The sequence below is a fragment of the Aotus nancymaae genome, unplaced genomic scaffold, assembly GCF_030222135.1.
Source record: "Aotus nancymaae isolate 86718 unplaced genomic scaffold, 86718_ANA_hifiasm-v0.15.2.pri h1tg000092l, whole genome shotgun sequence".
NCBI classification, from domain to species: Eukaryota; Metazoa; Chordata; class Mammalia; order Primates; family Aotidae; genus Aotus; species Aotus nancymaae.
In genome coordinates, this window is record NW_026988507.1 from 4,238,576 (window position 1) to 4,263,717 (window position 25,142).

The window sequence follows — 25,142 nt, forward strand, 5'->3', positions numbered from 1 at the left end:
GGTGATGGGAGACAGTGACAGATCATCAGGCATTAGATTCTCATAAGGAGCACGCAACCTGGATCCCTTACATGCACAGTCATGACAGGGCTTGTGCTCCTATGAGACTCTAATGCTGCCACTGATCTGACAGGAGACAAAGCTCAGGAGATAATGTGAGTGATGGGGAGCGGCTGTAAGTAAATACAGATGAACCTTCACTCGCTCACCTGCCACTCACTTCCGGCTGTGTGGCGCGGTTCGTAATGGGCCACGGACTGGTCCGTGGCCCAGGGATTGGGGACCCCTGCCCTAAAGAATACACAGTTTAGTCACTCTAAATTAGATCCAGACAATATAAATATATAAATTAAAATCTTATTATGCCCCACAGCAGCACTGACCAACTTTATCCTTTTTTTTTTTTTGGAACTTCACTTCAAGAAGGCAACTTTATTCATTCATATGAAGAAAGATGCATATTAGTAATATCCATCAGCAATTGCAACAGCAATAACTGTTCTGAAGCAAGGGGCTCTTCCTTTTGTTCTTGTACTTTCCATTTGGCTGCTGCCCACACCTAGGTTTGGTACTAATGCCAACAATGGCCATATATATCTGCTGTCATCACCGTAAGCATACAGAAGAAACTCAAGCCAGAACTGTGCTAGCAGAGTTGGCAGTAGTCACAGAAGGTTCTGGCTAGGCAGGAATGAAAAAAAAAAAAAAAAACAGAGTGAAAGTGATCCAGGAAATAGGTGGTGACAACTGTTAAGAGAATCCATGATTTCAGTAGAAAGAGCATATGAGATTGTAGTTAAAATCTTTATAGCCTGATTGGACCCTCAATTTAGTAGTGCTGATTTTAGAAAATACTTGTATTTACTAAGGCATGCAGAGATGGAATATTAGGCATTAAAAAGAGAAGAGCAGGAATATGACAGTAAAGCAAAGGAGTAAGAAACAGAAAAAAGTATCAGAATACCTGAAACAAACAGAAATTACAATAAATACTTTTTTAACACTAAAGGAGGCTAATTCAATACATAAATGCAAAAAGAATACGATTGATAAAGTTATTACAAGATTCATCCTTATTACAAAAAGTACTGTTAAAGGGGCCACAAAAACACACTCAGGTCAAAATCAAATACAGAAATCCCCATTTAGAGTACTCTTAGGACCACCATTCCCCCAACCCCTGTGCAGTATACTCACAAAAGAGATTAATATACATTTTTTAAATTCTCCAAAAGATGTTAGATTAGCAACTGCTTCTCTACCTTGAGCCTACAAAATTATTAGTTTGAATCTATAACAAAATTGAAAGATTCTTTAAATCATGTGCTAAAATTGAAAACTAATATTATATAACCAGAGAAAAAGAACAGGAGAGCTTGGATACAAGTGAGCTGATACAGTAACTTTTCAAGGTGAGACATGAAAAACAGTGCATTTCTCTCTAAAACCTTATTTACAGATCAGAAATTTTATAATAAGAGAAATGCGATCATAGAATAACTTACCTGTGGGACCATATTCTGTACGTATGTTGGTGGATGCTGTTGTTTTTGCTGAACAGCACTTTCTATTGCTACTTTAGCTACAGTGCTTGGATCTGCTCCAGCTGGCACAGCAACCATTGTTGCACTACAGCCAGCATTGTTGGGGTCACTGATTGTAACAATTCTAACTCCTACTTTATTTGGAATTCCTGTGACTGTTTCCCTATCATTATCCTCTGCTGGCCTCTTTACAGTTTTGCATTCTGCTGTGCCATTTGTAGACCGAACGTCAGATGATAGGGCAGGAGAAGGGGACACTTTTGATCCTGAGTCGGGAACTGCTAAGATTTGATGTCCCTGTATAACAGAGGTTGTAGAATGTGGTGAGACAACTACACTTGGGCGTTGCTGAGGCACATCTGAATTCAAACAGGAAGCTAGAGGTCCATTAGGCAAATCACTACCACTAAATTGCTGTGTTGCCACATTTGAAGCCTCCTGTATACTGCTCACAGATGATGAACCACCCAAAGTTAATACAGGTCCATTAGAAATTCTTTCTAGTTGATCACCTTTGGCAGTATCTTGCTGAGTGACATCTAAAGTCCCTTGCGGTTCCATTGGAGATATCTCACCATTTCCTACATGATTGGAAGTTTTGTGATTTGGAATGTTTTTGCTTAAATGAGAACCATCTCCTTTATCAAAATCACAGATTCCATTAACTAGCGGTTTTTTCAAATCACTTTTGATATCCTGCATGTCTATTTGTTCTGAGTTCTGTTTTCCAGATGCTCCATTCTCACCTAATTCCATTGACGGCCCATTACTGATTAGTGAGCACTGATTAGTCTCACTTTGAATTTTCCCTGAGTTTGAAGGAGGTAGACTTGAGTCACTGTACTTTCTCCCATTTAAAAGACTTCCCACCTGCATTTCATTTTCCTTTGTATCCCCATTGCTGGTGTTTGTGGTTCCTCGTCGGCAGGACGGGTTCTCCATGACTTCAATTTTACGTTCATGAACATGTAAACCTGTTGCTTCCTTTGCTTCCTCCTCCTTTTGACAAATTATTTTATCACCTTTGAATGGGGGAGTAGCAGTAGTACAGGATGATTGTCCAGCAGGAGATGCTTGAGTGGCTGGAAGCGTTTGCACTGGAAGTCCAACTCCTGGTTGCGTTCCACTCATGGTAATTCCTGCTGGAGCAATGAGCTGAGTTGCATTTCCCTGACTCACGGTTGCAGTTGCAAAACTTGTATTTGGCACAACTGTTATGGTTACCTGGTTGCCAGAAGTCCCTTGGAAAATGGTTGCTGGGCTATTTGAGATCAGTGGGCCTGGCAATATTTGTAAGTTTGAAATGGGCACAGTTTGTACTCCCCCTGTGGGTGGCATTGCACTTTGGACCAACTGAACATTTTGCTGCCCAACCAATAGCTGCTGAGCTGGAGTTTGCCCCTGCACTCCAAAACCTGCGGCTTGGTTACTGGCCACCTGATAGACCACCTGAGGGCTAGGCGCTCTTGCATTATTAGGGGGAGGAATCTGTGGAGCTGGGAGAATAAGCTTACCACCTGGTGTTGAAGGACCACGTTTCGGAAGCAGAAGCTGTTTAATCAGACTCGACTCACCAGAAGCAGGCTGACCAACTCCTGCATTCGACTGCTGAGGTTGAACTTGCATCTGTACTTGTTGGGGCTGCTGAACTTGTACTTGTACCTGCTGTGGTGGGGGTGCTGGTGAATGCTGCTGCTGTTGCTGCCTTTTCACAGATAACATTTGACTGACAGTAGGAGGTGGTCCCTGTGATTGAGAGGTGGAAGAAGATGACATGGCAGTAGGGACTTGGTTATTAGTAGCTGGGACAGGTGATGGTGAAGATGATGGAGTTATGTTAGGTTGTCCAGTTAGCTGAACTGTCTGACCAGTCGGAAGAGCTGCTGGATTAGCAAGAACAATTTGATGAATGGCTGGTGCATAAGTCTGACCTTGTTGAGCTGGCTGGCTTACAATTACTACACTTTGTTGGGTTGGCTGCTGTGGTTGTTGAATAGGCTGCTGTACTACTGTTGATGAAATTTGCTGAGAAGGGAGAGGTTTTGGTGCAATGTTCTGAAAGCCTACCCTTGAGGGTTGTGGACTTGGGACACCAGCAATGGTAACCATTTGTCCTGTAGTTACCTGAAAATTCTGTACAGAAGTTGCTGAGACAATATTGGATGCAGGAGTTGTTACGTATTGTGGGGGTGCTATGATAACAGTATCTTGTGACTGGCTACCAGCTGATGTCTGTTGAGATGAATTTTGCACAGGTTGGGGTGATGTGGTGATTAACTGTTGACCCTGTGAAACTGTAGAAGTACAAGCTGGTATGTTCTGTACTCTGCCAAATATATGACTCTGTGGGACAGCTTGCTGAATTACTGTAACAGGAGTGCCTGAAGGGATCGGTCCTGGTACCACTGTGTGTAATGGAGACTGTTGTGGAATTACAGATGGATGGTGAAGCAATGTCTGAGAATTCACAACTGTAACAGGTTGTGGCCCTGTACTATGATTCTGAACCACAGAACTCTGTGGGGGTCCTCCTCCAACAGCAATACTAACAGGAACTGTTGTCTGGGGTATGGAATTCTGGATAACTGTAGCCTTAACTACTTCACAAGGAATTGGAGCTTTATTTTGAATGACAGTCACTGGAGCATTTTGTTGCTGGTGGGTATGAACTGAAGGATTTGGTGGAATTCTTGAAACAGTCTGTGCCACAGTATGAACACCTTGTACTGGAAAAGACATTTGTGTTGCAGTCAAATTTGAAGATTGGTTGGTAACAGGAGTCCTCTGAAAATGGTTTCCTATGGTTTGTGATCCATGAGGGATTCCTGAAAATATGAAGAAAACATCAAAATTCCAAATGAAATGACTGAAAAGCCACAAGTAGGAATTACCTTACTTAAGAGAAAATAGTTTTAAGAAATTAACATGCAACAATTTTGAATCATATGTATGTGATAAAATAATAGACCAAGTAAGAAAATGCTACTGGAGAAACAAAGTAAACTTACACATTTAAAATGCATAGAATATATATTTTTCATTCAGTTTTATTATTAAATCAGTAATACTTTAAAAATACAATAAAAATTAACACCTGCAGGTGAAGGAGTGGGAGATACATCCGGAACAGAATCAACACGAACAACAGAAGTAGAAACTGGTTGCTGCTGATAGTACATCTGAATGGGAAGTGGGATAGCCCTCCGTTTTACTCCTACCACATGAATATGAGCCTGCCCGTTGTTACTGGAATCCTCCACTCTCTTCACTGTATGATTCGGAAAGACCGTTCTGTAAAGTACATACATAATCAGTAAGTTCTGATGACTATCACACTGACTTCTAACATTATGTTTACATGAACAATAGCAGTACGTTTACTTATGTATGAATCAATATGATTCATAGTTATATTTTACAAGGATGGGAAGCAGAGAAAGAAATACAAAAGATTACTCCTCCAATTAAAAAAATCACTATTTATTAACAATGTTGCTGGGTTTTAAACAATTCCACCCTATAACTAATAAAAGATACCTATTTTTATGAACTTTGCAAAATATCAAAAAGTCTTTGTATTGAAGATAATATTTTATACTATTACGCAACATTAAAAAGATATAAAGTCATGTCTTTAACGTGAAAAAGTAGGGAGAAAAAGTAAACTTCATTTCTTCCTTTTATTTGATAAATCCCATAATGTTCCAATACAAGCACCAGATGTGATTTCTGAAATTGCTTTTTATTTAAACCTCCACCACACTATATAACCTATCCATCCAAAATTTCTAGTAGTAGAGATATTTAAAACTAGATACATATTTGGTATTTTCTTTAAAGAGTAAGAGATGTTGTAAGTGATGTAAATGGACTTTATTTAAAGAACTAAGCATCCTACCTAAGACATTTATAAAATCCAGTTGATGTTAGGATTCCACCACGAGCTAATTTACTGCAAGTTGAGAGGTATTCAGAATACATTTCTGCTCGAGAAACAGAACAATCTGGATTTACTTCAAAATGAGCATTTAGCCTAAAAGAGGAGAAAATTAAGCATTATACAATACATTCTAGGAAAGTCTATATTTAAATTTACTAAAGCCATGTGGAAGCAATGTGTTAAAACTAATAATTAAACCAACTAATCAAATTGCACTGAGTCATACGTTAGTACTTTCTAATCAAATTTCACTGACTCATATGTTAGTACCAAGGATATATGCTAAATTTCAGATTAAATCAAGAGATTAACACACTTATTTTAGTATTAAAAATGTCACTGACAACAAATATAAAAACTATGTTCACATCCCAGTGAGAGCAGGGTTGTGAGCACCTGATCAGCAACAAATGTTCTACAAGAAATAGTTTTATTTAGTGAATATCTATTCGGGATCCTGTCATATAGTAATCATAAAATAAGTTCCCAATTATGAGCTATTTGCATTAGAGCTGAAGAAAATGGGGGAAACTGAAGTAAGGTTAAACTTTTCTTGGTTTTTGGATCAAATTCCTTTAGAAAATGTATCCAAACTTTTCAGCTACTTCCTAAAACAATGACACTTTTTTTTTTTTTTTTTTTGAGACGGATTCTCGCTCTGTCACCCAGGCTGGATGGACTGCAGTGGCGTGATCTCGGCTCACTGCACCCTCCGTTTCCTGGGTTCAAGTGATCCTTCTGCCTCAGCCTCCTGTTTCCCGACTACAGGCATGCCCAGCTAATTTTTTTGTATTTTTAATAGAGACGGAGTTTCACCATGTTAGCCAGGGTAGTCTCAATCTCCTGACCTTCCACTCACCTCACCTCTCAAAGTGGTGGGATTACAGGTGTGAGCCACTGGGCTTGGCTTCAAAAACACTTTTAATTTGCTAATCCATTACAAACGAATTCAAACTTCATTTTGTCTTTTTCTTAAAATGAACTTTACCTATAAATTGGGAATGGAGGCCTAATTACCCTGATAGGCTCTTTCCATAATTCACTATGTACAATAGGCCAAACTTAGCTGTTGCTGAAAAACTAAATCAAATAGTAATTATGATTTAAAAAAAAAACCTATAAAATGATTCCCTTCCCTTTTTCCAAGAACTAGCAGGAGCATGCAACTGGGATTTATAAGACTGTATCTATGCTTAACACACACATATTTTATAGTGGTTACGGTGTGTATTCTTTCCAACTTTCATAATTCTGTCTGTACTGAAATTGCAAAAAGAATAGATATAAAAACTTCATTCTGGTTGCAATGGAGAAGACAAACATTTCCAAATATTATTGGAAAAGATTCAAGTATAAGGGACCAATGTTTAAAAATATAGAAGGTGAGGAAAAAGCAAACAATTAGAGATATTTAAAACCATAAACCGTAGAAAAGTCTGGAGAAAACTGTCACAGGAACAAAGACATGTATGAAAGCACCAAAAATACGGAACAGAGAGTGACATGAGCATGAAATGGGAGAAAATAATGTTAGAGAACGGCAGAAAAGGAATCAAGAAAAGAAATTTTTAAATTGATATATCATTGGAAATGATTGTGTACTTCAATCTGTTAATCTCCTAAAGAATTTAAGTTGAATTTCATACTAATGCTGAGACAACTATCCATAACAAGTGAAATTTTTAAAACTCTACATTTGTTTTTTTTCAGAAAGTGGCAGAGATATGACTATACAATCTTTTCAAGGAAATATTATTGTCAAGCTACTTATTTTTATTCTATCATTTGATTAATTTCCCTCTACTATTCACACAGCCAAAAAATTGTTAATAAATAAGAAGTTTCGCTTTAGATGGAAGAGAAGAGACATTGAAAACTACCTGGCTTTATTTTCTTAAGGTCAGTTCAATTCAGTTTTAACAAAATGTTAATTTTAGAAGAACAAATTTGGTAACCTGACAAACTGTACTTTCTACAAAGTGAAAGGTAACTTTTTAACACAAATTTTACTCTGAAAAAAGTTAAATGGTATAATTTAATGAAATTGTCATACTATTTTAATTCTGAAAATTCTGACGAATATTTTTCTTTCAAATTATTTCAATATACAAGGAATGTGATTTTACAGTGTCCTTTCTTTCTATAAATTATATTCTACTCTACTAAAAAGAAACACAGAATAAAACATTCTGGATGTCTGTACGATACATTTCCTTTTTATCTTTGCTTTACTCTTCCCAAGGATAAATCCTTAATAGAAATAAACCACTTACCACTGACAAGCAAACTTTTCACTATCTATTTCCACTATTCCTGGAGGTGGAGCAACATGCTGCGCTACAACTGCTCTGGAAGCTAAAGAAAAAAATGCATTAGCTACATCATTACTTAAAACTTAGTCACTATATGCCATACTTATTTTATGTATATTAAAACCATGAATACAATGAATACCTTTTTAAAAGGTACATAAACATATGAAAGTATACACATTTAAGAACAAATCTAATATATAATGGAGTACATATCATACCAGGACTGTCTTAGAAGATTCATATGAACTATTTTGTTTAACCTCACAATTATTCAAACAATAACAATTAATATGGATGATTGAGCTAATATAGCCTCTATTATTCCCATGGGCCAGACATTGATCTAAATACTTTATAATATCTGCTTACTTAATTCTTCTGTGAGGTAGGTACAGATTGAAAACTGATACTCAAAGTGATTTTAAAAACTAGCTCAGGGTCATACAGTTCAACACATAAGTAAGTTGAGCATCTTTTAGTTTAGTTATGGAAGCAGAATGCATCAGAAATTATAACTTCACTTCTTAATTTAAAAAATTAATAGGCCAGGCATGGTGGCTCATGCCTATAATCTCTGCACTTTGGAGGCCAAGGCAGGCGGATTGTAGGGTCAGGAGATCGAACCATCCTGGTCAACATGGTGAAACCCCGTCTCTACTAATACAAAAAATTAGCTGGGCACGGTGGCGCGTGCCTGTAATCCCAGCTACTCAGGAGGCTGAGGCAGGAGAATTGCCTGAACCCAGGAGGCGGAGGTTGCGGTGAGCCGAGATCGCGCCATTGCACTCCAGCCTGGGTATCAAGAGCGAAACTCCGTCTCAAAAAAAAAAAATTAGCTGGGCATGGTGGCATTCGCCTATAATCCCAGCTACTTGAGAGGCTGAGGCAGGAGAATCGCTTGAACCCAGGAAGCAGAGGTTGCTGTGAGCTGAGATCGCACCACTGTACACCATCCTAGCAAAAGGGCAAGACTCCATCTCAAAAAAAAAAAAAATTAGTAACTCTGTAAGTGGCACATATAAAATTTTTGGAATACAGTGAACAAAAGGTGAACTAATTTAAAGTCCTATATTCAAAAAAGGATTTCCGTAATTTTTCTGAGGAGGAAAAAAAGAAGTTATCTGTTTAATAATAAATTTGAGTTGTACTTTTTTTCTGAAAGAGGCAACATGGTTGTATAAAAATGTACTAACTATTAATCTTAAGACAATTTCTCAAATTTATCTATGACATATTTTAAGTTTCAAGGTCAATGAATAAATGAAGTAAATCATTTATTATTTTCTAACATGTTGAAGAGCTCTGTAGAAAAATGATGTATGGTATCTTTTCTTCTCTACTATGTTATATAAAGGAACTAAAGAAACTATGAAAAATACAAAGTAAAAATCATAAATTATAAGTCTGAATCATATATTTGTAAATTAAAATTAAAATTAGTTATCCTTTATCACTATAGATCAGCATTACTTTGTAGGTTTAAAAAAAACCTGTTATGTGACATGGCAATGTAGTTTTTTTTTTTTTTGGACAGCGTTTCGCTCTTGTTGCCCAGGCTGGAGTGCAATGGCACAATCTCGGCTCACCACAACCTCCGCCTCCTGGGTTCAAGCAATTCTCCTGCCTTAGCCTCCCGAGTAGCTGGGATTATAGCCATGCACCACCATGCTTAGCTAATTTTGTATTTTTAGTAAAGACACGGTTTCTCCATGTTGGTCAGGCAGGTCTCAAACTCCTGACCTCAGGTGATCTGCCTGCCTCAGCCTCCCAAAGTGCTGGGATTACAAGCTTGAGCCACCACACTCAGCCTGCAATGTAGTTTTTAAACATACAGAACAGGACAGGGGCAGTGGCTCACGCCTGTAATCCCAGCACTTTGGAAGGCTGAGGCGGGTGGATCACGAGGTCAGGAGCTCAAGATCAGCCTAGCCAATATGGTGAAACTCTGTCTCTACTAAAAATATAAAACTTAGCTAGGTGTGGTGGCACACACCTGTAGTCCCAGCTGCTTGGGAGGCTGAGGCACGAAAATCACTTCAACTTGGGAGGTGGAGTTTGCAGTGAGCCAAGATCGCACCACTGAACTCCAGCCTGGGCGACAGAGCAAGACTCCGTCTCAAAAACAAACAAACAAACAAACAAACAAAAAACCATACAGAATATACCCAATTTTTCTCAGATGATATTTTAGCAAAGCTTCTCAGAACCCTCAAATAGAACAAATTCATTTCTAAATTATTGGAACTAGACAAGCTCCATAGCACAGCCAAATGTGTGAATGATCTGAGGCAATCAAGACCTTTGATGAATGCCCCATGCTTTCTTTTGAGGTAACAGCTAATTGCAGCCACTTAATAAATACATACTCCATATAAATACATTTATATTTACATTATTTATTTTAATCTTTTAAGTCTAAGTTTAATTATCCCTACTTTACAGATTACAAAACTAAAGCTCAGAGATTAAGTTCAGGCAGGAACACATGGTGGAGATAGCAGACCTGGGTATACTTGGAAGGCCTTCTTTTAAAAGTGTGGATTTGAATCCAGGACTGTCACATTTCAGAGCCATACTACTATATGCTGCTTGAGATAATGCAACAGTTAGAACAAAAACAATTTTTCCTGTTGACAATCTTAGCTTATTCTTTTCTTCTCCTAACTTGACAATACTAATATAGAAAATACATTCTAGGACCTGAAACTATGTAGAAATCTATCTTCCCTTTACTTTTCATTTATACCACTCAGACTGAAATTTTCTGAATGAATTAGCAATCAATTTCATGAAACATTAGAAATTACACTGAAATCGTGAGAAGCCTTTATAAACAATGTAGAAAGAAGAATAAAATCACAAATAGGAATTTAAACTGGAAACATAATTACTATAAAAAGTAGCTACAAACTGAGGGGCACTGCCCTCAGGACACCTGAAGACATTCCAAATGAAGGTGCTTATACTTTGAATCAATTTCCAGACACTCAACTTTATGTATTCTCCCTAAAACTGATTTGCGAGAATATCACCTCCTCTTTGATAACTGTTTTTCTCTTATTTTGGAATCAAATGACTTAATTCTCACCCATCTTTGATAGCCCTACAGTATTATGCATTATGGTTAAATCTAAAGCCAGCGAGTTCCATCACTCACTAGCTAGCTGTGTAACCATAAGCAAATTAATTTAACTTCTCTATACAAGGAGAAAAGTAACAGTACAGTAACCTCATATGTTGTTAAGGATTAGATTATGTACAAGTTACTTAAAGTAATGTCTAGCACAAAGTAAGCACTATATAAATGTTAGCTACATTATTCTTATGGTGTAACAACATGTGGAACACTAACGAGAGAATCAGAAACATTAGTGTCCATGTAGCCTCTTAACCAAATTATTATTGGTATAGCTTCCTGTCAATTCCAATATTTATATATTAAAATTAAGGGCAAAGCTGGACATTAGAAATTAGGTATTCTGGCTCTTTGGTTTGTTCTGAATTCAGATATATTGTAGAGTAATGATAATTTTGCTTAATATCCTTGCCTCCTCAACTACTTTCAAAGAATGCATTACTTCTGAGGCAGAATCCTGTGTAAATAAAGTACAGAAAATATTTTAAAGAATTATCAAAGGTGGGCCAGACGTGGTGGCTCGTTACTGTAATCCCAGCACTTTGGGAGGCTGAAGTTAGTGAACTGCTTGATCCCAGGAGTTTGAGACTGCCTGGGCAACATAGTAAAATCCTGTCCTTACAAAAAATACAAAACTTAGCCAGACTTGGTGGCATGTACTTATAGTCCCAACTACTCAAGAGCCTGAGGTAGGGGGATCAATTGAGCTCGAGAGGTCAAGGCTGCAGTGAGCCAGGTTGTGATTGCACCACTGCACTCCAGTCTGGGTGACAGAGTGAGATCCCTTCTCAAAAACAACAAAAAAAGAAAGTAAAAGTATACAAGGTGGTGGTATCTTATTTCATTCAAGTTACAAACTCATGGCACATTTAACTGTTAAAATTCTGAAGGAAAGAAGGTGTCATAGTAACATACTAACATACTTCCTTGAACTGAAAAAAAAACAAAGTTGGACTTTTTCTAAAGTAACAGAAAGAGTCTGATTAAGCAAGAGACTTTTGTTAATAAAAACAATCGTTACTAGGTTACGTGGCAGACATTTTCCATAAATCAGCTGAGGTAAATCTGCAGTGTTAAGATTTTCACAAAAATATATTTGAAGTATATGATAAAAAGCACTTAAACATCAAATACATTGTACCGGTCTTGAAATGAAGAATACTTCAATTTTCCTAACCCAATAATCCTCAAAATACAGTCCCTGGACTGCAACATCATCATCTTATGGGAACTTGTTAAAAATGAAAATTCTGTGACCAGCCTGGGCAACATGGTGATATATCATCTCTATAAAAAATAAAAAAATTAGCCACCACATCAGATGTGGTGGTGGCTACCTCTAGTCCCAGTTAGGAGGCTGAGGTGGAAGGAGACTTGAGCCCAAGTGGTAGAGGGTACAGTGAGCTGAGACAGCACCACTGCACTCCAGCCTGGGCAACAGAGTGAGACCATGTCTTTAAAAAAGAAAAAAAAAAAAAATCTCAGGTCCCACCTGATCCAGAAACTCGGGTATGCAGCCCAGAAATCTTTATTTTAATAAGTCTATCAGATGATTCTGATGCACCCTAAGGTTTGAGAATCACTGTGCTAAAACTTCTTGAATGTATCAGGTACACAAGATGCCTCTAAGTAAAACAGTAGCAAGTATAATTTATAATTATATCTTGTTAATATCTTTTTGATATATTTTCCAGAAACTTAAAAAAAAAAAGCCTCTAATGACTGAGCAACAAATACTCAAGCAAGTCAGGTACTTGTTAATTCTTTGATTTCAACAAAAACAAAGGCGAACTCAAGTTTTCAGATGATTGTAAAAAAATAACTTTAATACTTTTTGGATTAATTCTGAAGTTCAACAAACTGTCTATTTTCATCTATTTAATGATGCAAACTAGATTTTTAAATTTATTTCTATAAAAAGGGAAATAGAGATATAATTAACACTAACTCCAGTTTCGTTCTAGCAATAATAGTCACTGAGACATATACTGAATTAATAGCTTCTAGAGAATAAGAGTCTTCTTCATCTTATTAAGAGACAGATTTCAAGTAAATTTTTGTTTAATAATTTCTTTTATTTCTTTGAGACAGAGTCTCACTCTGTTGCTAGGCTGGAGTGCAGAGGTGTGATCTTGACTCACTGTGACCTCCGCCTCCTGGGTTCAAGTGATTCTCTTGCCTCAGCCTCCCGAGTAGCTGGGACTATGGCACGCATCACCATGACCAGCTTATTTTTGCATTTTTAGTAGAGACAGGGTTTCACCATGTTGGCCAGGTTGGTCTTGAACTCCTGACCTTATGATCTGCCTGCCTCAGCCTCCCAAAGTGCTGGGATTACAGGTGTGAGCCACCATGCCTGGCCTTCTTTAATAATTATTTTAAAAACTTACAACATATTTACTCTTTGATGTAACATTTATTACTAAAACCTGTAATGATAAAATATATGTGTATGCATATATATATATACACACACATATATAAACGTGTGTGTGTGTGTATAGATAGATAGATAGGGTCTTGTTCTTTTTCCCAAGGTGGATGCAGTGACACAGTCATAGCTCACTGCTGTCTTTGACTCCCTAGGCCCAGACTGGGACTACAGATGTGCATCACCATGCTCAGATGATTTTTTCCCTGATTTTATAGAGATGGAGTCTCCCTATGTTGCCAGGCTAGTCTCAAACTCCTGGCCTCCAGTGATCCTTCTGCCTTGGCCTCCCAAAGTGCTGGGATTACAGGTGTGAGCCACAGTGCCTGGCCAAATGAAATTTTAAAAATTTAGATCTTTATAGAACAAAGAATTGGACAACTTTAAAAATGTCTATTTTGTAGCTAAAAGGTATTGATAGGGTGATGAATGAAAGAATATCAAACACAAAATGTATTATGTCAGTATAAAACTCTGTGAGGATATTGGAATATGAGTTAAAGGTGAAAGAGGAACGTTGCAAAATTTCTGAGGTTAAAGTTTGTGTATTTTAAAAAATGAATGAGGGTATCAAGATTCCACTGGTTGCAAAAAGCACTGTAATTATTTTCTTTTAAAAATGTAGTTTAATATACATGAAGAAAATACATACTTTGTAACTATTTAAATTATGATAGAGATTTAGATGTTAACCTAAAAATGGGTAAAAAAATAAATAAATAAAAGTTTTCAAAGGGACTGAGGGAAGTGAGCAAAAAGTTTAAAGATGATAATTCCATAAGAAAGCAGCATTAAACTATGTGGGGGAATAACTAAACCACAAAGGATAACCAATCAAACAATTTAAAGTTGTCATTCAGGAAAAGCACAAGTAATAAAGTGCTCTCCAGCTGGAAATTAACTCTTTTCAATCCCTAGAGGTCTAGTCTCATCTCTATGAAGAACTACTATATAAATGAATAGCCATAAACTCTCAAGGCTTAAATTCATTCATTTGCCAAATGAGGACCAAATTTTAGGTTGGGAAATAGGTCCATTTGTTGAGGTCAAAAGAACTGTGAAGGTCAAAGGCTAACCACACAGCAAAAAATAGTCTTCATCAAATTACCTTTGAGTATTCACTGATGTTTTATAAATTTCCCTAACACTGCTCCTTTGTGTCCCTCAATTAATTTAATCTTCAGTTTCTTTTTTGATAATAAAAAACATTCCCACCACCCACTTAACTAGCAATATGAACTGTTTCATTTCTTCATCAAGGTTAAGAAACCATTAATATTCTGACCAAAGATTCCTCAATATGAATTGGCTGCTTAACATCTATTACCTGTAGTTGAAAGTTCATTGAATAACTGGCAGTCAAAATTATTTATTTTGTGCCTTCTGCTATTTGTCCACTTCTGTTAGGTGGATCCAAGTTAGTTTAGTGAACATCTGACAAAAATCTACCATACACTTCAGAAGGACAAAATAGAAATCTATGTAATATATGAAACATATTACATACTTTGCATAAAGTGTATAATTTTCATACTACAAGTTGGAGTAGAAGACAAACTGGGACCATGAATGAATGTGAGAACAGATAGCTAGAGATGATGAGAGTTCAATCATAAGCATTGGCAATTGTAAAGGCTAGGTATTTAGGAAGACTCAACAAGATTTGGTGAATGGATGTGATGGCTAAAGATTAAGGAGAGTGAAATTTCTGGTTTGGGGCTAGCAAAGGAGGATGAGAGAGAACTAAATGCATTTCTAGCTGAAAAGGAAAAGTAAGTAAAGAAAAAGAGGTTTAAGATACAGGATCAAGGAGATAGGAAAGACTGATATTCAGAGCAAGTTTCAGAAGAAATTAGCATCTCTTTCTGAAATAAGCAGAGGCTGAAGGAAAATGAGTCCAGATGCTACTAAGTTTGTAACTGAAGGAGTAAGAAGTTGAAGAAATTGATTCTACACAGCCTCTGTATTAATTGAAAAGTGAGAATTCAGATCAGTTAAGAAAAGGAGCATCCTCCATTCAAAACATACAAAGAAAGAGAATTGTCTTGGGGACAGCAGGAGGTGAGAGGATAGGAAATGGAAGGGTAGGTGAGATGAAAGATGTATTTTTAGGACAAACCAAGGTAGAGAAAGCACTCTAAAAAAAGGCTGAGAGTGGTAAAATATAAAAAATGATGACTCATAATGAGCCAGGAGAAAGAAGTTCAAGGACTGAAGAGAAGTCTGGTTATTAGACATGTCTACACTATAATTACAGTTAAGTTAAAGAAAATTGAGCTAAGAGACACTAGGAATGGTGCATAAATGCAGGTATACATGCTTGTAAGTGTGTGTATACATATGTGTATGTGTCTTCTCCTAGGCTGTTGATTCTGTGGTGTTGGTTCCAAGATTTAGGAATGTTAGTATTCTGTATCCTGTTGATCACCTGAGAAAATTATAAGGTAATATATGAATAATCTGTTCTTGGCATGTCAATTTTCCATGACCAAAATCACAAATAATATGCCTATTGGGATTCTTACAGCTATCTTACTGTGAATGCTTAATCCACCACCACATTACTCTACATCCTGCCCAACTTAATTTTCCTATTACATTATTCTTCCTCTGAGCTCACCTTGATCCTGCTACTCCTGGAATGTGTAATATCTAAGAAATCAGAGTACATGTCCAAATTCTCCTTTGGCCTACTCTACTGTACAATTATTAGTTCTCTATACTGCACATTGCAATTTATTCTTAGGATCAAATCTTATATACCTATAAACATTGAAAAAGAATATGTAAAAACACTAACCTGGGGTAGATGCTACATGAGTCTGGGTTTGGACTTGCTCTATAGCTTGTGGCCTAATTTCAGATAAAATTTGATGACTGGAACTTGGGTGTTCAACGAGTTTTACCGCAGCTAGTGCTTCAGGGCCAAACATCTGAATATCCATAGAAACCAGACACACTAACATGTCTAAAATAAATAAAAAGCAATAGTTATTAGTCAACAATATTATAAACCAATGTCATCACTGGTGAAACACATGTTGTACAGAATACTGCTTCTTAAATGCTAGTCTATGAATCACCGTAATTACCTGTGAATCTTAAAAAAAAAAAAAAAGATTTTTAGCCTCAATATCTGAAGACTGATTTAGTAGCTCTGGAGTGGGGGCTGGATATCAGCCTCAACCTCCCAGGCTTAAGGGATCCTCCCACATCAGCCTCCCTCCCTGGGAACTACAGGCATGCACCACTACATCTAGCTAATTTTATTTATTTTTCATACAGATGAGATCTCACTATGTTGCCCATGGTAATCTTGAACTGGGCTCAAGCAATTCTCCTGCCTTGGCATCCCAAAGTGCTGGGATTATAGCTGTGAGCCACCATGCCCAGCCTTGGATATCTATATACTTGAAAAGATTCTCAAGTGATTCTGATGTTTAGCCAGATTTAAGAACCACTGATATGAAAAGTGACATATTAATTTCTCAATGATAACAGTTTTCAAGCTATGAATCTTTATTAACTCTGATTTGAGTATTTATTACATATAAGAAAGATGTCATTTTAATAACTAAGTAAAACATCAACATGGCATGTCTAAGTATATTTAAAACTGACAGCACTTATAGAGGTAAGTTCATTGATTTTTAAAGACTGCAGCACTACCAGCAACTTCTAGGAATAGAAGGAAACTTGTTTCACTTAATTTTCATTGTTTAATAGAATAGCTGGCCATATGAAACAGAAAGACTTACTCTCATGAAGTTAGATATAGCAGTTTTGTCAATTTCGAATTTAATACGTAACAACAGAAATTAAGAGATGAAAGAGGAATTACTGATAGCCATGTAATCCTGGTCTCTAAATTACAGATGCTTCTTGCTCATGTAAAACAGGCAGAAAGAAAAAGGGAAACAAGTATGCCTGAGGAGGTAATGACTCTTCAAAATAAAACACTAAACCCCAAACATAAATGAGGATTTTGTACTGTACCATATTCAACATTTTTCCTCAATAAAGAAAATAATTTAAGTGTTTTTTTGGTCCAGTCTTACCTATGCTCTTTTCTACTTTTGCAATTTTTGTGCAAGCAACATCTCCCATTTCAGTGAGCATGTATAGCACCTCAAGTGTTGAGATTACAAGCAGCACATCAGGTAAAGTGAGATGACAAATGATCTCTCTGTAGGAATCCTGATCCACATATTCACAAATTAAAACACCATTATCTTCTGCTTTGCAAAGATTTCCCAAAATTTCCATGCCTAAAAAATACACAAATATATATATTTTTAAAATGATAGTTTGTTTACTTTAGACAATAAATACTTCAATGAAAACTCACCTCTCATCTTTAAAAATCTATCCCTTGACATTAGACATTTTGTAACAGTATGAAACATCAGATGAGTAGTTTTGAAATCAACAGGGTCCAATAAAAGCTGGAAAAAGAAACAACACTACTATTGAGGTATGCTTCTTCCAGAGTTGTGTATTTCAAATTTAATAAAAATAAAAAACAGGACAATGTTGCATAACTTTAAAAAAAATGTAATTATTGTAAAAATAGCCATCACTGAATTTAAAGCATCATTTCAAATAATTTTTTCTGTGTGTGATACTTCTAAACCACCATTTTTAGCATCTAATACATGTAAGCATTTAATAGTCTATAAATATAGCAACTATAAAATGCCACAGCCTAAAATTTTAAAATAAATGTCACTAACTATAAAAACTAGTTTAAGGTACCATCACATGCTTACCTCAGCTGCAATATTTCCTAATGTGTCAAGGCCTAATTGCCTTAAAGAAATAAAATGACTATGTGCAGAAAGTAATAGGAAACGAAGACAGGTACGATTAGCTGCCAAGAGCTTAACATTGCCCTCCTCAAAGGAAAGATTTCGCAAAATCACTGCAATCTGAAGTACCCGCTGTCCTTCAATATCGTTAATGCCCAGTTTTCGAGGTGGATGAAATAAAGACTCCCAAATCCATTCTCCTGATGTTCCTTCTATAACAGAAAATAAGTATTTCACTTAAATTGATATTTCATTTATTATTAACATTTTAAAAGTTCTGAATAATTTTGCTTTCACTAACTTACCATGAGACTTGTTTCTGTCAGAAATGAGGTCACGAACTTCATTATCATCAACGATGTCTTTCCAAAACTGTAATGAGAAATTATTATATTTAATTCTCATAATTTGAAACAACTATTCTATTGCTTTAGAAATAGTCACACACAAGCCAGGTATGGTGGCTCATGCCTGTAATCCTAGTACTTTAAGAGGCCAAGGTGGGAGTATCACTTGAAGCTGGGAGTTCAAGACCTTCCTAGGCAGCAAACCGAGACCCTAACTCCACAAAATAGAAAATTAAAAACATTATCCAGGACTGGTGGCACATGCCTGTAGTCCCAGCTGCTTGGGAGGCTGAGGCCAGGAGGATCACTTGAGGTCTGGAATTAAAAGCTGCAGTGAGCTGTGATTGTGCCACTGCACTCCAGCCTGGGTAACAGAGTGAGACCCCATCTGAAAATTATATTTAAAAGTAATTTCTAAAAAATAGTCACACTTATTTTTAGTTCATGTGGATACTGCTACATTCTAGGGAATTAATTCTTTGATATAAATACCTGATTGTCTATAGTTTCAGATACTTATGTAAAAAGGCATCTTTTTATGAATAGGGCTTCTTAACCTGAGGGCCACAGACCCCTGAAGGAACTGTGAAAGAAATCAGAAAATCTGTGAACTTGGATGGGGAAAAATGACATCTCTATGTACATTAAACATTACTGGATATTTAACATTTCTTTAGAATTTCTTCAACTCTGAATATTAAACAATGAACTATAGTAATATTAATATACAGTAGCTGTGACGTGTATATTTCAAAACAACTGGGTTTTTTTTGGAATCAAAGTTCTCAGGCATTTAAAACCATTAGTTGGAAAAAGGCTTACTGGCTTCATGTGATCATCAAAGAAATCCACTGCACAAAAAATCCATGACAAACAATCTTTGGTAGCAATAAAAAAGAAGTAGGCACACTTTTTTTAAAAGACAATATTCAATAACCAAGAAAAAAGGGCCACAGGAATTCAGATATTAAAGATATCAGACACAGAACTTAAAATGACTATGAATAGTAAGTTCAAAGAAATAAAATACTAAAAATGTTGGCAAAGGAATGAAAACCATATGAAAAAATTAAAAGGAAATTTTACAACTGAAAAACATAACTAAAATTAAGAATTCAGTGGATATGTTTAAGAACTGATTAGAAACATCCCAAGAGTGAATTCATGAACAAGAAGAGAGGACAAGAAATTAAGTTTGAAATATAAACAGAAAAAGGGATGAAGAAGGGTAAAAAGTGTATGAGACATTAGGCACACAGTGAAAAGCTCTAACATACAAACTGGAGTTCCTGAAGAAGAGAAAGAAAGGGCAGATATAATATGTGAAGATATAAGGGCAGAGAATAGTCTAAAACAACTCAAAGATGTTAGCATATATTTTCAAGAAGCACTACAAACTCCAAGAAAGATAAATAAAAATGTGTGGTAACATCATCATAAAACTCCTGAAGGACAAAAAGAAAAATCATAAATGAAGAAAAACAACAAAAAAACTGAGTAACTTAAAAAGAACAATCAAAATAGCAGCAAATAATGGGATATTTTCAAAATGATGGAAGAAAATAGCTGCCTATGTAGAACTTTTGTTTTGTTTTATTTTTTTTGAGACAGCGTCTCACTCTATCACCCAAGCTGGAGTGCAATGGTGCAATCTCGGCTTACTGCAACCTCTGGCTCCCAGGTTCAAGCAATTCTCCTGTGTCAGCCTCCCCAGTAGCTGGAATTACAGGCATGCACCACCATGCCCAGCTAATTTTTGGGATTACATGGGATTTCAGGTGTGAGCCACTGTGTCCAGCCTGCCAACATAGAATTTTTAAACAGTGAAATTATTCCTCAAGAATGAAGGTGACATAGAAACATTTTCTGACAAATTAAAATCAAAAAGCTCATTATCTATAATCTAATGAAGAAAAAATGATAAAGGTAAATGTGGTTAAGCCAAATTAAAACACTTTAAAAAAGTCATGGGGTTAAAAAAAATGTAAGTTTAAAATTTAGAAAAATGCTTCCAAGTGACCATTTCTTTAGGCCATGTGGACTATGGTACTAGAGTAGTCATCCTACCAAAAACCAACATGTATGAAAAAATTGTTTTCAGAGATTGAAAAACAGGTAATGCAAGATAGTAATCACTAAACTAGAGAAACAAATGAGGTTATTCCAATGATTGACTGATATTTCTACTTGGACATTAATTCTAAACTAAAGCATAGTAAAGAGAAACTTAAGATATCATAGTGATTGCTACGCTGAAAACACTGAAAAGAGCACCCCAAAGCTAAGGAGGCTAGAATTTGAGAGCAAATTTTCAATAAGGGAAAAGTTATGAAGAGAAAGAGCTCCATGAATCTACATACATATACTTTGAGTTACTTGCTAAGTACTAAGCTACATAGATGTATGCTCAAACTCCATAATGCTAGGCAAAAAAATGGCGAGAACAATTATAAGGAGCTGTAATTAAACAATTTCTAGAATAGAGAAAACTCATATACACCTAGCTCATTCAGGAGAAATTCCCAAAATGTCATACCTAAGTAGAAAGAATAAACAAGCCCTAGAGTAAAGGCTAATCTACATCTATCATAACAAAGCTTTAAAACAACCCTACTATGATAATCCATATACGAAATCACAGCCAGCTAAAACAAAATTCAACATTCTGGAAAAATATCAAAGTTCAAACACTCAACAATGTCACACTCACAACACTCACATCTAACAAAAAATTACCATACCTACAAAGAAATGAGGAAACATCACCCATAACCAAGACAAAAATCAGTTTCAAGAAAAATAAGATACTGAAACAATAAAGATAATAAGAAAATTAACAAACAAGGACATTAAAAAACTATTATGTTTAATTATTAAGTATGCTCAATGATATAAAAATATGAACATAATTAGCAAACAATGGATAATATAAAACAATCAAATGAAGTTTCTCGAGCTGGAAAATGTAATATGGATGCTCCTTGACTTATGATGGGATTTATGTCCCAATAATCATAAGCTGAAAATGCATTTAATCACCCCAACAAACCCACAGTAAAGTCAAAAAACTGTCAGTTTAACTATCGTAACTTGGGGACCATCTGTATCTGAAAATGAAAAAAATTCACAAGATTTGCTTAATTAGAAAAAATGAAAGTGTAATATCCACAATTAAGTACACAGAAAACAAAAAAGGTCTAAAAACAATGAAAAGAGCTTCGGTGACCTGTGGAACACCATCATGATCTAATATACATAGTCAGTCACCCCTCAGTAACCATGGGGTCTGGTTCCAGGACTCTCTAAAGATACCAAATTTGACAGATGCTCAAGTTCCTCATGTAAAATGATGTAGCGGTATAGTATAATCTACAAACGTCCTCCTGAATACTTTAAATACAGTATGCCTAATACAATGTAATGTGATGTAAATACTTTTTATACTTCTATTTTTTATTTTTATTACTTTTCACTCTTTTTTAAATTGCTTTTTTCCTAAATATTTTCAATCTGTGGTTAGTTAAATCTATGGATTCAGAACCCACGAATTCAGAGGGCAGACTATAAATATAGCACCAGAAAAGGAAGAGGGGTCTGGGTGTGGTGGTCCTATAGTCCCAGCTACCTGGGAGGCTGAGGCAAGAGGATTGCTTGAGCCCATGAGTTCAAGGTTGCAGTGAGCTATGATTGAGCCACTGCACTTCAGCCTGTGAAGCGAAGAAAGACCCTGTCTCTAAAACAAACAAACAAACAAAAAACAAGAGGGGAAAGAAAAAAATTTGAAGAAGTGATTGTGAAAAACTTTCCAAATTTTACGTAAGATACCAAACCATAGATCCAAGAAACTAAATGAACCCCCAAGTAAAATAAGCAATGAAAACTGCAAGACATATCATAACCAAATTAAATATCAGTAATAAAGAGAACATATTAAAAGCAGTGAGAGGCTGGGCGTGGTGGCTCACGCCTGTAATCCCAGCACTTTGGGAGGCCGAGGCGGCTGGATCAACTAAGGTCAGGAGTTCGAGACCAGCCTGACCAACATGGTAAAACCCCGTCTCTATTTAAAAAAAAAAAAAAGGCAGTGAGAGACTACAACACATATAGAAGAGCAATAAGAACACAGTTGACTTCTTGTCAATAACAATGCTATCTTTAAATTGTTCACACAAAACCCTAAAACCTACAGTTTTATATCCTTCAAAAATATCCTTCAAATATGAAGGCAAAATAAAATTTTTAGATAAAAGTTGTGAGCCTAAACTCAATCACATCATTAATTTCCTAAAGTGTAAATAGGCTTAATGCACTTACTTAAAGGCAGAAATTGCCAACAAGGCAGACTGTGGGGAGGAGTTTCAAGTGCTAACTAGATGTTGTCTATAAGAAACACTATGCGTAAAAACAGATAAAAACTATAAAGATGGGAAAAATATATTATGATAACATAATAAGAAAGTTGTAGCTAAATTTCATACATAATGTTTTTAAAAAGTTAATTGGCCAGGAAAATAAAACAACTGTAAATAGATATGCAACTAATAGAGGTTCAAAATACATATGGTAAAAACAGACAGAACTGAAAGGATATATAAACATTCATAATTAAAGTTGATGATTTCAACACTCTTATCTCAGGAAATTGTAGAACAACTGAACTCATGGAGATGGGGAGTAGAATGATGGTTACCAGAGGCTGGGGGAAAGTGGGAATGGTTAACAGGTACAAAAATATAGCTGAACACAATGAGTAAGATTTAGTATTTGATAGCAAAACAGGGTGACTACAATAATTTATAGTACATTTAAAAATAACTAAAAATGTGTAAGTTAATGTTTATAGCACAAAGAAATGATAAATGCTTGAGGTGATGAATACCCCATTTACCCTGATGTGATTATGACACATTGTATATACCTGTTTCAAAATATCTCATGTATCTCATAAACATATGTACTTACTACATATCCATAAAAATGTAAATAAATAATCCAGGTATCAAAGAGGAAATCATAGTGGAAATGAGAAGATATTTTAAACTCAGTTGTAATGAACACATGACATATCAAAATTAGTAGAATAAAGTTAAAGTTGTGCTAGAGGGAATTTTGTTATCTTAATTGTATGTATTAGAGTGTACATATTAAAAAAATAAAAACAACAATCAATCATGTAAGCACCAGCTCTAATTTCTAACAAGAAGTTAGAAAAAGTGCAGCAATAGAAAGATATATGAAGAGCAGAAATTAATGAAAACATATACAACAGCAGGAAATATCTAATCTTCTTCGATTATATTTGTGTCTTCTTCTAAGGTCTTTTTTTTCTTTTTGTGACACAGAGACTCGTTCTGTCACCTAGGCTGGAGTGCAGTGGCACGATCTCAGCTCACTGCAGCCTCTGCTTCCTGGAATCAAATGATTCTCCTGCTTTAGCCTCCCGAGTAGCTGGGAATGCAGGTGCCTGCCACAATGCCTGGCTAATTTTCTTGTGTTTTTAATAGAATGGGCTTTTGCGATGTTGGCCAGGCTGATCTCGAACTCCTGACCTCAAGTGATCTGTCCAACTTGGCCTCCCAAAGTGAAAGTGTTGGGATTATAGGCATGAGCCACCGTGCCCAACCATTCGTGTCTTCTTGATTTAACGTGATTAGTGATTATACTGACAATCTCCACTCCCCATTGTGACTATGTATTTATTAAACACTTTGTGCAATTTACACTTTCCTCACCAAATTTCTGGAGTTAAAAAAAAGTATATAATCCTATAACCAAATAGTTTGGCTGTTAATGCAATGTGCTGAGGACAGAATATAGGACCTTGGGTCACTTTATGAAGTGGTGAATTAGGAATGTGGCTCTATATCATGATGAAAACTCTAAAGATCTAATACCTTCAAAGAAAAGGAGGCAAAAGGGCTTGACGGTCTCTACCTGAGTTTTGGGTTAAAAATAATGCCCTAAATTTGTACCACTGGCCTACTCCCTAATCTCCCTCAGTTTGGTTTTAGTAACTACTCGAGTCACCTGAAAATCAATGAAGAAATGAATATAGTCATTCTGAATCAGTTTTTGTCTTTAGATGACTGGCAAGTACAACAGAGTAACAGAAGAATAAACTTGCAATCCAATCTGTACAAAAACCCTACAAAAACAACTGCTAAAATTTGTAACCAACATTATAAAACAGAAGGGACTATTCCACTATGAGTCGGAGTAAGTAAAATTAGTCACAACAGCTTTAGATATTAGAATAATCAAGTGTGAGTATTTAATTTTTAATTTACATATTATATGTATATATTTTGTTTCTATATCATATAAATATTTCATTTATAGAATTCATATAAATTAAAAGATTAAAATATTCAAAATTATTAAAAACATAAAAAAAAGAAGTTCAAAAGGGAAAATCTGAAACAGGAGAGAGAGAATTTCTAGAAATTAAAACATGATTACTAAAATAGAAATTTAACAAATAGGTCAAGTAACATATTAGACATAGCTGAAAATGATTAAGGAACAAGCCTAAGGAAATTACCCAGAATGCTGCTCAGAATTAAGAGATCAGAAATTGACAAAAAAAAAAAAAGCCTAGAAAAAAAGGCAGAAAACAATAGA

The 25,142-nt window shown here is 35.7% G+C and overlaps 1 protein-coding gene across 1 annotated transcript in view; it reads right to left on the reverse strand.

The window, feature by feature from the left end:
- Window positions 1-25,142, reverse strand: part of ARID2 (AT-rich interaction domain 2) — a 185,380-nt gene that overhangs the window by 51,943 nt on the left and 108,295 nt on the right. Inside the window, exons 7-15 of the mRNA XM_012459083.3 lie at window positions 18,480-18,546; window positions 18,136-18,386; window positions 17,715-17,811; window positions 17,425-17,634; window positions 16,167-16,334; window positions 7,758-7,839; window positions 5,443-5,577; window positions 4,639-4,835; window positions 1,506-4,369 (exon numbers count right to left, since the gene is read on the reverse strand). Coding sequence (XP_012314506.2) covers window positions 1,506-4,369; window positions 4,639-4,835; window positions 5,443-5,577; window positions 7,758-7,839; window positions 16,167-16,334; window positions 17,425-17,634; window positions 17,715-17,811; window positions 18,136-18,386; window positions 18,480-18,546 — 4,071 coding nt within the window. The remainder of the gene's footprint in view (window positions 1-1,505; window positions 4,370-4,638; window positions 4,836-5,442; window positions 5,578-7,757; window positions 7,840-16,166; window positions 16,335-17,424; window positions 17,635-17,714; window positions 17,812-18,135; window positions 18,387-18,479; window positions 18,547-25,142) is intronic.